The 13,065-nt window shown below is 70.3% G+C and overlaps 2 protein-coding genes across 2 annotated transcripts; one reads left to right on the top strand and one right to left on the bottom strand.

Moving 5' to 3' along the window:
- Positions 1-2,090: 2,090 nt before the first annotated feature.
- On the bottom strand, positions 2,091-5,892 carry DCST1 (DC-STAMP domain containing 1). The gene is made up of 15 exons (XM_059832110.1): positions 5,826-5,892; positions 5,604-5,729; positions 5,216-5,344; positions 4,996-5,135; positions 4,735-4,912; positions 4,427-4,570; positions 4,163-4,284; positions 3,929-4,086; positions 3,640-3,739; positions 3,442-3,537; positions 3,235-3,361; positions 2,974-3,090; positions 2,710-2,852; positions 2,477-2,590; positions 2,091-2,336 (listed from the first exon to the last, which is right to left on the bottom strand). The coding sequence occupies exons 1-15, from the start codon at positions 5,890-5,892 to the stop codon at positions 2,091-2,093; spliced, it is 2,007 nt and encodes a 668-aa protein (XP_059688093.1).
- A 243-nt stretch (positions 5,893-6,135) lies between these two features.
- DCST2 (DC-STAMP domain containing 2) lies at positions 6,136-9,839 on the top strand. Its single transcript, XM_059832108.1, has 15 exons — positions 6,136-6,373; positions 6,468-6,638; positions 6,768-6,869; positions 6,982-7,176; positions 7,279-7,344; positions 7,455-7,668; positions 7,758-7,915; positions 7,989-8,153; positions 8,268-8,435; positions 8,530-8,630; positions 8,709-8,839; positions 9,002-9,117; positions 9,194-9,287; positions 9,403-9,642; positions 9,740-9,839. The coding sequence occupies exons 1-15, from the start codon at positions 6,136-6,138 to the stop codon at positions 9,837-9,839; spliced, it is 2,259 nt and encodes a 752-aa protein (XP_059688091.1).
- Positions 9,840-13,065: the final 3,226 nt, after the last annotated feature.

Here is a 13,065-nt window from a genome sequence, read left to right as displayed (position 1 = left end):
CCCGGAGAACCCCACCCTCATCAGCCTGTGCCCCAGAGACCCCCATCTTCTCCACTGCATGTTCTGGAGACCCCCACCTTCTCCATCCCGTGCTCCGGAGACCCCCACCCTCATCACCCCATACAGCAGAGACCCCCACCTCCATCACCCCATGCCCCAGAGACCCCCACCCTCATCACCCCATACAGTAGAGACCCTCACCTTCCCCACCCCGTGCCCCAGAGACCCCCACCCTCATCACCCCATACAGCAGAGACCCCCACCTTCATCACCCCGTGCCCCAGAGACCCCTGCCCTCATCACCTCGTGCCCCAGAGACCCCCACCCTCATCACCCCATGCCCCAGAGACCCCCGCCTTCCCCACCCCGTGCTCCGGAGACCCCCACCCTCATCATCCTGTGCCCCAGAGACCCCCACCCTCATCACCCCATGCCCCGGAGACCCCCACCTCCATCACCTCGTGCCCCGGAGACCTTCGCCCTCATCACCCCATACAGCAGAGACCCCCACCTTCCCCACCCCGTGCCCCAGAGACCCCTGCCCTCATCACCCCATGCTCTGGAGACCCCCGCCTTCTCCATCCTGTGCTCCGGAGACCCCCACCCTCATCACCCCATACAGCAGAGAGCCCTGCCTTCATCACCCCATGCTCCGGAGACCCCCGCCTCCATCACCTCGTGCCCCGGAGACCCCCACCCTCATCAGCCTGTGCCCCGGAGACCCCCGCCTTCTCCATTGCATGTTCTGGAGACCCCCACCTTCCCCACCCCGTGCGCCGGAGACCCCTGCCCTCATCACCTCGTGCCCCGGAGACCCCCGCTTTCTCCATTGCATGTTCCGGAGACCCCCACCCTCATTACCCCATACAGCAGAGACCCCCACCCTCATTACCCCATGCCCCGGAGACCCCCACCTTCCCCACCCCGTGCCCCAGAGACCCCCACCCTCATCACTCCATACAGCACAGACCCCCACCTCCATCACTCCGTGCCCCAGAGGCCCCCACCCTCATCACCCCATACAGCAGAGACCCCCACCTTCCCCACCCCGTGCCCCAGAGACCCCCACCTCCATCACCCCATACAGCAGAGACCCCCACCTTCATCACCCCGTGCCCCAGAGACCCCCACCCTCATCACTCCATACAGCAGAGACCCCCACCTCCATCACTCCGTGCCCCAGAGGCCCCCACCCTCATCACCCCATACAGTAGAGACCCCCGACCTCATCACCCTGTGCCCCGGAGACCCCCACCCTCATCACCCCATACAGCAGAGACCCCCACCTCCATCACCCCGTGCCCTGGAGACCCCCACCCTCATCACCCCATACAGCAGAGACCCCCACCTTCCCCACTCCGTGCCCCAGAGACCCCTACCTCCATCACCCCGTGCCCCAGAGACCCCCACCTCCATCACCCCATACAGCAGAGACCCCCACCCTCATCACCCCATACAGTAGAGACCCCCACCTCCATCACTCCGTGCCCCAGAGACCCCCACCCTCATCACCCTGTGCCCCGGAGACCCCCACCCTCATCACCCCATACAGCAGAGACCCCCACCTCCATCACTCTGTGCCCCAGAGACCCCTGCCCTCATCACCCTGTGCCCCAGAGACCCCCGCCTTCTCCATTGCATGTTCTGGAGACCCCCACCTTCCCCACCCCGTGCTCCAGAGACCCCCGCCTTCTCCATCCTGTGCTCCGGAGACCCCCGCCCTCATTATCCCATACAGCAGAGATCCCCACCTTCATCACCCCACGCCCCAGAGACCCCCACCTTCCCCACCCTGTGCTCCGGAGACCCCCGCTTTCTCCATCCCATCCTTCGGAGACCCCCACCTTCACCACCCCATAGAACGGAGACCCCCACCTCCATCACCCCATACACTCGAGACCCCCACCTTCCCCAAGCCATACATCAGACCCCTGCGTTCGCCATCCCGTACACAGAAGACCCCCCACCTTCATCACCCTCACACCCCCTTTCACCCCAGAGACCCCCACCCCCCCAGATGCTCCCCCCCCCCCCCAGACCCCAATTCACGCTGTGGACAGGGGGGTCATGGCCTTTATTGCCGGGCGCCCTCAGGCCGCGTACCCCACGTCCTCCTCGCTGCTGTCCTGGGAGAGGCCGTGGTCCCCGGGAGCGCAGGCGAGGCACGCGCCGCCCGCCTCCCTCCAGCACGGCCCGCAGTACGGGGCGCCGCAGGCGGGTGCGGGGCAGACCCGGTTTTGGGGGGTCTCGGGTGCCCCACACACCGTGCAGCTCCGGCGCATCCAGCGGCGCAGACGCGGCCAACGCTGGCAGCACCACTCCAGCAGCGACGTCCCCTGCGGCGGGGACGGGGACGTGTGGGGCTCATGCCAAGCAGCCACCCCACGGGGGAACAGACCTGGGATCGGGGGACAGTGAAGCCCCCCGCCCTGGCACCCCGGTGCGGTCCCAGCCCCGCGTCCCCGTCCCCGCTCACCAGTCCCGGGTGCTGCCGTGCCCGCCGGGCGATGCGCTTCTGCTGCCGGCGGACGAAGCTCTGCCGCTGCTGCAGCAGCTTGTTGTAGAGGTAGAGCACGCGGCTCTTCTCCCGCTGCCCCAGCGAAGACCATGAGAGGTGGCCGGGGGGCACCAGCCCACCCCAAAAACTGCCCCCCCCGGAATGGGCTGGGCTGTGCCGGGCCCTTGGCCGGTACCGGGGCTGCCGCTTACCTTGGGGAAGTAGAAGGCGGCGATGGCGCGGCGCAGGCGGTACGGGTAGACCTGGGCCAGGCAGAGCAGCACCAGCATGGCCAGGGGCAGGCAGCTGCCCACATACTGCGGCCTCGTCATGCCCCGGGGCTGCGGCAGGCAGGCTGGGGACATGGTGACAACGCTCAGCCCCCCTTGGGGAAAGCCCCCCCCCGGCCCCTCTCGCAAGCAGGGGTGGCCAAACCGCCGAGCTGGGGGGAATCCTGTCCCCTGAGGGGGCCTCACCGAAGTTGGACGTCTCCAGTTGGGTGTCGGAGGAGGTGTTGAGGGCCCCGATGGTGCTCCGCAAGAGCCGCGCCATCAGGGACGTACCCGTCACCCGCACGGCCAAGCGATGGCTGCCTGCGGGACGGGAGCACGCGGTGGGGGGCTGCGGGGTTGGGGAGGCGGGTGGAATGGGGGGGGGGGAACGGGACCCTTGCATTGCTGCGGGGCACGGCGGGGCCATGGGGCTGCCCCCCGGGTGCCGTGGGGCTGGGGGCTCACTGTGGAAGGAGTACTGCACGAAGGAGTGCTGCTGGATGACGCTGAGCATGGTGAAGAGCACGTGGTCCAGGCCGCAGGCGAGGAGGAGGAGGAGCAGGGGCGGGATGCACTCCAGCAGCTCCAGCACCTGCGGGGAGCGGGGTCCGCCACAGCCTGCCCCCCAGCCCCCCAGCCCCCCGGCCCCCCTGCCCCCCGGCATCCCCTCACCATGCTCTGCAGCTCGGGCGGCTGCATGGCCAGGCGGCACGGGAAGATGACGGCCGAGACCTCTGCCCGGCGCAGGGGCAGCAGCGTCCGCTTGTGCTGGGGAAAGGGGAGAGCGGGGCGGCTCAGCGCAGCCCCCCCCCAGGACCCCCCCCCCTGCCAGGGGTGGGGGGCAGCCGTCCGCCCCTTCTCCCCCCTCACCTGCTTTCTGCGGCGGGCATCGATTTGGCGGAAGTAGGTGGTGACGTAGAGGTTGTCAAAGGAGATGTCCTGGCAGTACCGCTTGGTGTAGGAGAAAGCCCTGGCAAGAGGGGGGGGGTCCAGGGGGGGGCGAGGGACCACCTGCAGCCCCCCAGGACCCCCCCTTGTCTTCGTTCCCCCCCAGACCCGCTGCCAAAGGAGGCCCCCACCCCTCCATGCCCTGCGGCTGGCACAGGGGTGCTCCCCCCCCCACTCCCCCCCCCTCCCACCCCCCCACCCCGGGGCTCACGAGATGAAGACGAGGAGGAAGGTGAAGGAGAGCAGCAGGCGGAAGAAGGAGACGGCCTGGCCCAGGCGGGTGCTGTGCTCCTGCAGGTGCGAGGTCACCTCCTCCATCAGCTGCTCCGCCGACAAGTTGGCACCCAGCAGCATCTCGCGGTGTTCCTCCTGCGGCGGAGGGGCCGTGGGGCAGGGCAGGATCGGGCCCCCACCCCGGCTCTGGGCGGAGGGGACAGGCACCCACCTGCAAGACGACGCTGGCGCTGAATTCCTGGCTGAGGCTGCTGACGGAGTTGTTCACCATGTCGTACATCTGCCCAAAGTTGCCCTCCACGGGGATCTTGTCCCAGCACCAGCTGTGCATGACTGCGGGGACGGAGCGGGGACGGTGCTGGCGGAGCCGGGACCCCCCGGGCATCGCCCCGGCACAGGTTGCGGCTGCCATCCCGGCCGAGCTGGAGCCACCCCACCGCAAGAGGACAGGGTGGGGGTCCCACAGGTCACCCACCCTTGACAATGTGGCAGAGGAGCTTGAACTTCATCGGCAGGCAGAGGAGGTGGCTGATGAGGGGCACGACCACTTGCGCCATGCAAGCCTCGTGCTTGGCGCTGAACCAGTCCCGGCAGCGTTGCATGCCCAGCTCGATCACATCTGGGGGGCAGGAGCCCTCAGCTGCCCATGCACCCCCAGCCCCGCTCGCCCGCTCACCATTTGGGGTGCCCGGTGAGGCCGGCACGGGGGGCTGCGGCAGCCCCATCCCCTGGTCGACAGCCGCCCGCACCGCGTGCTGCCAGCCTCCTGCCCGCCCCGCTTACAGGTACAGCGCAGTTTGGTCTTCATCTCGTACAGCTGCTGGGTGCTGGGGGCCGGCCGGGGGTCCGGGTTCCGGCGCTGCCGCAGGTCGTACCCCGCTTCGCTGGCCACCTCCTCGTTCAGCCCCACGAAAGCGCGCGAGATGTTCTGCATCTCGGCGCTCAGCGTCTGCCCGCTCCGCTGCCGGAGGGGGACACGCAAGCTCGGCCCCGCTCCACACCCCCCGGACCCCCTCCGCCACCCGCCCCGGTCCCCTGCCTCACCGCCATGTCCTCCATCACCTTGCGCAGGGGGGCCGTCGACACCCGCCAAAGCTGGCGGCTGTGGTTGACCTGCAGCTCCGCCACGCAGCCCAGCGAGCGCGTCACCTCCGCCAGGTTGTGCCAGACGTTGGTCACGGGCCCTGGTGCCGGCAGGGGTGGCTCAGACCCCACCAGCCCTTGGGACCCCGTCGGGGGGGACGAGGACGCGGTGGGACCCTACCGTTGTAGATGGCGGCGAGGATGAAGGAGAGGACGTAGACCCGACCCTCCTTTCCCAGGAGTTTGGGGGCCACGAGCAGGCTGGCGCAGCGAAAGTGGGGCGATGTGGCCCAGCCCAAGGCAGTCACCCCTGTGGCGAGCGGAGAGCTGTCCCCACCGTCCCACAGAGACCCCCCCCGGGGCTCCCGATGGCCCCCGTCACCCCGATCCCCTCCCGGCCCCGTCCTTACCCACCAGCCCGCAGGAGACCTGCACCTTGCGCGTCTCCGTGAAGTTCATGGGGACGATGAGGAGCTGGCAGAGCCCTGAAACACCGACAAATGTGCCCGGAGCCCCCAGCGCCACCAGCACCCCCCTCCCCGCTGCGCCTGGCACCGGCACACACTCACCGAGGCCGAGGAGGGTCCCGACGCCGGCTCCCAGGAAGAACTTGCTGCTGCGGTACTGGTCCGGCTGGCTCCAGAGGAACCGGCTGCACGGGGCGGGCAACAGCCAGACCACCGCTCGCTTCAGGGCTGGGTGGGGAGGGAGGCGTCAGCCCTGCCCTCTCCCACTGCCCACAGGCAACCCCGGCCCGTGGAGCTCCGGAGCGAGGTGGGATGGGATCTCACTCGTGTTGGGTGGTTTCTGCCTCCTGCGCCGCTCTGCCCCAGCCAAGCGCTCTCGCTCAGGGGCCATCGCCGGCTCCATGGCTCTGTGCCTCGTCCTGGCAACGGCGGGATGCTCCCCCGGAACCGGCGCATTGTGAGCCACCCGTTCTGCCCACCGTATCCCTGCACCCGGAGCCTGGGAGAGCACCCGGAGCCTGGGAGAGCCCAGCCCAGCATGGGGCTGGTTTCGTGGCTGGGCAGAGCCCTGCAGGGGCTGAGGGGTTGGGGGAAGAGCCCAGCACCGCGGTCCGGGGACAAACGGCCCCGGCAGATGCGCCGGCCGGAGGAGCCGAGCGAGGCGCGGGAATTTGCCCGCAGCGCCGGCGGTTTCGTGCTGGGCATGGCCCTGGCCAGCCTGTACGGGGCTCTGGTGCTGCTGGCGCAGGGCCACAACGTCTGGTACTGCCTGGTCACCACCGCCAGCCTGGGCGCGGGGCTGGGGCTGGGCATGGCCTTCTCGGTCAAGGTGCGGGTCACCGTGCTGCTGTCGCTGCCCCACATCTTCACCAGTAAGCAGCCGTCGGTCCCGCCGCCGGGAGCCGGGAGGGGTGCTGGGGGGGTGCCGGGTGCCAGCTGAGCCCCAGGACCCCCCTGTCCCCGCAGGGGAGGGGAAGATGCTGATGCTGTTGCTGGCGCTGGGCATGGCGGTGCAGGGCCCCTGCACCAACATCCTGCACAACTTCTCCCGGGCCTCCGAGTCGCTGTCGTGCGGGGCCGAGCTCGCCCTCAACCAGACGGCCGAGCGGCTGCAACGCGCCCAGGAGCCGCTGCTGAGTGAGACGAGGGGCCGGGGCGATGCGGTGGGATGGGAGGGTCCCTTCCCGGGGGAGCTCCAGCAGCGCTTGCTGACCCCGGGCTGTCCTCGCCCCTCGGGGTATGGTCAGGGGTCCCCCCTCTCCGCAGACGTGTTGGCCAAAATCAAGGACATCGCCCAGAAAGCCAAGGTGGTGGGCGACCACGTCCGCAAGTTCTTCCGCTCCATCATGGACTCCGTCAGCCACGTCGGTGAGCGGTGGTTCCCGAGGCTCTCCCCGGCTCCAGCACCCCCCCGCGTCCTTCTTTCCGTCTGTCCCCATCGCCCGCTGCCCGTCCCCCGACGCCTTCTCCCTGCCCGCAGCCCGAGCCCTGCGCAACGTCTGGCTGTGGCTGGCGAACGTGGGCAGGGTGTGCAACCGGGAGCTGGGCACGCCGTACCGCCGCTGCCTGCGCCTCTTCGAGGAGGCCAAGGACAACTGTGAGCGCGCCATCCCCTTCCTCTTCTTCCTCTGCTACGTCATCATCACCTTCAAGCCTCTCTGCGGTCTGGCCAACGGTGCGTGGGTCCCTGTCCCTCTGCAGCGGGGAGGGGGGCGGCACGGCAGACCCCTGCCCACCACGGGGGCCCCACCCTAGCAGAGACCCCCCCTATCCGCAGTTGCCCTCCTCTTCTGCGTCATCCCGCAGTACGTCCAGTCCTTCGTCAGGAGGAAAATCGCAGCCCGTGAGTATCCCGGGGCCACGGGGCGGTTGGGGGTCACTCTCTGCCCCCCCACCTCCTCCCAGCGCTCGCCCTGACCCCCAGCACCGCGCGGCCCCTTGTCACCCCCGCAGCCCTCAGGGATGCTCTGGACCGCGTCCGGCGGGAGTTCGAGTTCAACATCTCGGCCGTGCACCACTTCGACATCAGCCTCAACGCCAGCAAGAGCCTGGGGGAGGTGGCCCTGGACATCATGGAGGACGTGCGCCTGCGCCTGGAGCCCACCCGCCGCGTCCTGGGGCTCTTCATGCACATCTCCTTCTGCGCCATCCTCTACATGTACCTCCAGTGAGTGCGCTGGGGTCCTGCTCCAGCCCCCCCGTGGGGACAGGCACCCAGCGTGCGGGTGCCCGGCATCCCCCCCGCTGTATCCCCAGGGCTCTGCGGTACCGTCACCGGTACCTGCGGGACGACACCTTCGACAACGTTTACATCACGCGACGCTTCGTGGAGCTGGACCTGCGGCGAGCGGAGCAGGGCAGACCCACCGTGCTGCCCCTGACAGCCTGGGAGAGCGGCCGCTACATCGCCCCAGGTCAGCCCCGCCGCGGGGGAGTTGGGGGGGTCCCGGCACGGCACGGCCTCACGACGCTCCCGTACCCACCCAGGCGGGCTGTGGCTGTCGCGGCAGGAGCGGCGCCGGTACGGGCTGCAGCTGGTGGGGGTCCTGCGCCATGTGCTGCTGGGGCTCAGCATCGTCCTGGCCGACTACAGCCTCTTCTGGCTGCTTGACCTGGTCCAGCATCAGCTGCGGGGGGAGATCGTCGCCAGGGGTGAGCGGCACCCACCGTGCCGGAACAGCACCCTTGGGTGCTTTGCTGGTTGGGGACCGGGGCTTTGGGGCGGCGGGTGCCCCGTTCCCCGCTACTGAGCCGCTCGCCCCGCAGCGCCGTCGATGCTGGGCGTCAGCGTCAACGGGACGGGCTACACCAGTGAGATCTTCCGGGACTTGGTCTCTGCCTTCGACGCCTTGCAGCAGGGCAACGTCTCCGTGCTCTCCCAGCGCTGCCGCCTCCAGCCGGTGGAGCCCGACTACGGCACCTACCTCAGCATGGGTGACCGGGGGTGCTGCACCCTCAACGTGCTAGGTGGGGAGGGGGTGCAGGGGGGTGTGTGTCACCCCTGCGTGACTCATCCTCTTCCCACCAGGTCTCCTGTACGGCATCTGCCTCTTCATTGCCATCTTCGGCAGCCACGTGGCACGGCTGCGCCGGTTGGTGTGTGCCACCTACTACCCGAGCCGCGAGCAGGTGAGAAGGCGCCGCCACCACCACCTCCCCGCACCCCCTCGGCAGCCGCCTGCCCTCACCCCATTCCCGCCGTGCCAGGAGCGCACGTCTTTCCTCCACAGCACCATCCTGGCGCGGCGGGCAGGGCTGGCACGTGCCTTGCGCCAAGCCGCCATGCACCGCACGGCCGACTCCGGGCAAGGCAACCTCTTCCTCTTCCTCACCTCCAGGTAAGTTCCCCCGGGGTTGGAGCCATGCTGACCCCGTCAACGCCTTGGTGGGCATTGCGAAAGGGCAACGGCATCCCCGGGGGTCCGCGGCAAGGGCAAAGCCCTTGCCGCGGACCCCCGGGGATGCCGTTGCCCCACGAAGCATCAACTCCCTCTCTGCAGGCTGCCCGCCTTCGCCCGGCTGGCTCGGCTCTTGGGCATCCAACAGAAACGTTGCCTGGCCTGCGGAATGACGGAGCAACCGGACTTCATCGCGTGCATCACGCCCGGCTGCAAAGGTAGTAACCCTCCTAGATTGGGGTCACCCCAAAAAATGTGTGTCCCCCCCCCTTCTCACAGCCCCGTTTTCCCCAGGGTTGTATTGCGGTGAGTGCTACCGAACCCTGAGCAACGTCTGCTCCGTCTGCATGGGCCCCCTGAGCTACCGCGACACCGGGGACGAGGAGATGTGAGCCGGGGGAGCTCAGGGACCCCACTGCAGCCCCGGAGCCGGGGAGGGCGGCAGCGGGTGGGGTGGTGGTGGGTGCCTGCAGCCCACCCCTCGCCTTGCCCCGTCCCTACAGGGACTCCAGCGACGAGGAGACGGTGGGGCTGTGGCTGGGTGCCGTCCGGGCGTTGCGGGGACAGGAGCGAGGGCGGCTGTTGCGGCAGCGCATCCGGGAGGTGGCGGAGGGTCAGGGGGGCGGCCGGCGGCTGCCCCCCGAGCTGGCGGCCCGGCTACGAGGCCAGCTGAAGGAGGAGGCGAGCGGGGAGAGCGACGGGGGCAGCAGCGGGGTGGATGGCGGGGACAGCTCGCTCTCCAGGTGAGGGGTGGCCATGAGGGTTGGCCGTATCCCCGGCACCCCCCGGCACTGGGGGTGCCGGTTGCCAACACCGGTCTCCCCCCCACCCCACTCCCAGCCTGGATTTTGGCTACCAGGAGCAGTCCGAGAGCAGCGGCAGCGAGTTGGAGGAGGTGATGGTCCTGCAGCCGCCCAGCAGCCAAGGCAGGGCCCGGTGACGGCAATGACGGTGCCACGCGGCGGCGAGGACGCGGGGCCAGGCTCCGGGGACGTGGCTGCCGCCCGAGCAGCGCGGTGGAAGCCGGGAGCCGCCGGGGTGGGTGGGGAGGGGTTGGTGAATAAAGCACCCGCTTCTCGAGGCGCCAGCGTCCCGGGGCCCTGAGCTGGCGGCCGGCACCCCATGGTGGTGCCAACCTCGTGGTGCCCCCAGCTCCAGCCCTGCCGTGCCCCCAGCCCCACGGTGCCCCCAGCCCTGTCCTCATGGTGCCCCCCTCCCCAGCCCCACAGTGCCCCCATCCCGATCCCCGTGGTGTCCCTGTCCCCAGCCCCACGGTGCTCCCAGCCCCACGGTGTCCCTCTCCCCAGCCCCATGGTGCCCCCAGCCGCACGGTGCCCCCATCCCAACCCCCGTGGTGCCCCTGTCTCCAGCCCTATGGTGCTCCCAGCCCCACGGTGCCCCCATCCTGATCCCCGTGGTGTCCCTGTCCCCAGCCCCATGGTGTCCCCGTCCCCAGCCCCATGGTGCCCCCATCCCGATCCCCGTGGTGTCCCTGTCCACAGCCCCATGGTGTCCCCGTCCCCAGCCCCATGGTGCCCCCATCCCGATCCCCATGGTGTCCCTGTCCACAGCCCCATGGTGCCCCCAGCCCCTCGGTGCCACCGTCCCCAGCCCCATGGTGCCCCCAGCCCCTTGGTGTCCCTGTCCCCAGCCCCATGGTGCTCCCAGCCCCTCGGTGTCCCTGTCCCCAGCCCCATGGTGCCCCCAGCCCCTCGGTGCCATCGTCCCCAGCCCCATGGTGCCCCCAGCCCCTCGGTGCCACCGTCCCCAGCCCCATGGTGCTCCCAGCCCCTCGGTGTCCCTGTCCCCAGCCCCACGGTGCTCCCAGACCCTCGGTGCCCCCAGCCCCACGGTGCCCCCATCCCGATCCCCGTGGTGTCCCTGTCCACAGCCCCATGGTGCCCCTGTCCCCAGCCCCATGGTGCCCCCAGCCCCACAGTGCCCCCATCCTGATCCCCTCGGTGCCCCTGTCCCCAGCCCCACGGTGCTCTCAGCCCCATGGTGCCCCCATCCCCAGCCCCATGGTGCTCCCAGCCCCTCGGTGTCCCTGTCCCCAGCCCCACGGTGCTCTCAGCCCCTCAGTGCCCCTGTCCCCAGCCCCACAGTGCTCCCAGCCCCTCGGTGTCCCTGTCCCCAGCCCCACGGTGCCCCCAGCCCCACGGTGCCCCTGTCCCCAGCCCCATGGTGACCCCAGCCCCTCGGTGTCCCTGTCCGCAGCCCCACGGTGCCCTCAGCCCCTCGGTGTCCCTGTCCCCAGCCCCATGGTGACCCCAGCCCCTCGGTGTCCCTGTCCCCAGCCCCACAGTGCTCCCAGCCCCTCGGTGTCTCTGTCCCCAGCCCCACGGTGCTCTCAGCCCCTCAGTGCCCCTGTCCCCAGCCCCACAGTGCTCCCAGCCCCTCGGTGTCCCTGTCCCCAGCCCCACGGTGCCCCCAGCCCCATGGTGCTCCCATCCCCAGCCCCACGGTGCCCCCAGCCCCTCAGTGTCCCTGTCCCCAGCCCCATGGTGCTCCCAGCCCCTCGGTGTCCCTGTCCCCAGCCCCATGGTGACCCCAGCCCCTCGGTGTCCCTGTCCCCAGCCCCACGGTGCTCTCAGCCCCTCAGTGCCCCTGTCCCCAGCCCCACAGTGCTCCCAGCCCCACGGTGCCCCTGTCCCCAGCCCCATGGTGACCCCAGCCCCTCGGTGTCCCTGTCCGCAGCCCCACGGTGCCCTCAGCCCCTCGGTGTCCCTGTCCCCAGCCCCATGGTGCCCCCAGCCCCTCGGTGTCCCTGTCCCCAGCCCCATGGTGCCCCCGTCCCAATCCCTGTGGTGCCCCCGTCCCCAGCCCCACGGTGCCCCCAGCCCCATGGTGCTCCCATCCCCAGCCCCACGGTGCCCCCAGCCCCTCAGTGTCCCTGTCCCCAGCCCCATGGTGCTCCCAGCCCCTCGGTGTCCCTGTCCCCAGCCCCACGGTGCCCCCAGCCCCGCTCGCTCCCCCAGGCCCGAGCAGAGCTGCTGTGGGGAGGGGGCGCAGGGCGGACAGACAGCCGGGTGCGGGGGGGGGTCCCTGCTTCTCCGTTTATTACCAAGCAGCCTTCGTTTAAAAAAACAAAACACGGACAGACAGACAGACAGACAGAGGCGACCCGGTGGGGCGGGGGGGGGGTGGCCGCCCACCGATTATTCGTTTGGTTCCTGACACCAGAGAGGTTCAAGTAGCCGAAAATTTCAAGTTCACCATAAGGCACTTTAAAGCCACGACGGGAGCTGAGCCCCACGTCCCCATCACCCCCCCGGCACCCCACGGCAAGGGACAGACGCGCGGGGGGGGCCGGGCAGCGCTGGCGGGCAGCAGCGGAGGGGCCGGGGGGGGGGAATATATTACATCATCTTTTTAAATATAGATAAAACTCTTATTTTAGGCAAATAGTGCCGGTCCCCTGCTCCCCCCCCCCGGGGTGGGGTGGGGGGGCTGCGCCCTGAGGGGGGGGGGGGGGGCATGTGCAAAGGGCAGAGGGGTGACCGCTGGGGCCCGGCCACCCCGGGGAAGGGTCCCACAGGGCCGGGGGGGGTGTTTTGGGGGGGGGGTGGGGGGTGTCGGGTGGGGGCCGGGGCTGCCCCGCACCCGGGTGGGCTCACCCGAATAGTGCAACCAAGAGAAAGCAGCCGGGAGTGCAGGGGCGAGGGGGGCTCGCCGGGGAGGGGCTGCTCGGGACGGGGATGGAGGGGGGGGGACACGGGACATAAGCTATGTACAGAGTGGGGCGCCCCCCCCCCCCCCCCCGCGCCCCCCCCGCGCCCGCCGACCGGGGAAAGAGCGGGGCCGGGCCGCCAGGGGGCGCCCTGCCGGCCCCGCCCCACGCTCTCCCCGGTTGGGGTGGGGGGGGGTGGGGGAGGGCTCGGTCCCGGCCCCGCTGGGGGGGGGGGGGGGGGGCACCCACGGTGGGGGGTGTGGGGTGGTTGGGGGGGGGGGCACCCCCGTCCCGGTTCCCCCCCCCACCCCCCCGCCCCGTCCGGGCACGGCGGGGGGCGGCGGGGACCCCCCCCCACCCCATTGTGCAAATCGGCCAGGGGGGAGTTCCCCCCTTTGCATAACTGGGAACGAACCGTGACGGGAAAAATGGGAACAGAAACCCCGGTGGGCACGGCACGGCTCGGCACGGTACGGCACCCGCCGTCGCGGCGGCC

This window comes from Gavia stellata, chromosome 33 (genome assembly GCF_030936135.1).
Source record: "Gavia stellata isolate bGavSte3 chromosome 33, bGavSte3.hap2, whole genome shotgun sequence".
NCBI classification, from domain to species: Eukaryota; Metazoa; Chordata; class Aves; order Gaviiformes; family Gaviidae; genus Gavia; species Gavia stellata.
The sequence above is the reverse complement of the archived record's forward strand: the minus strand, read 5'-3'. Positions and strand labels throughout refer to the sequence as shown.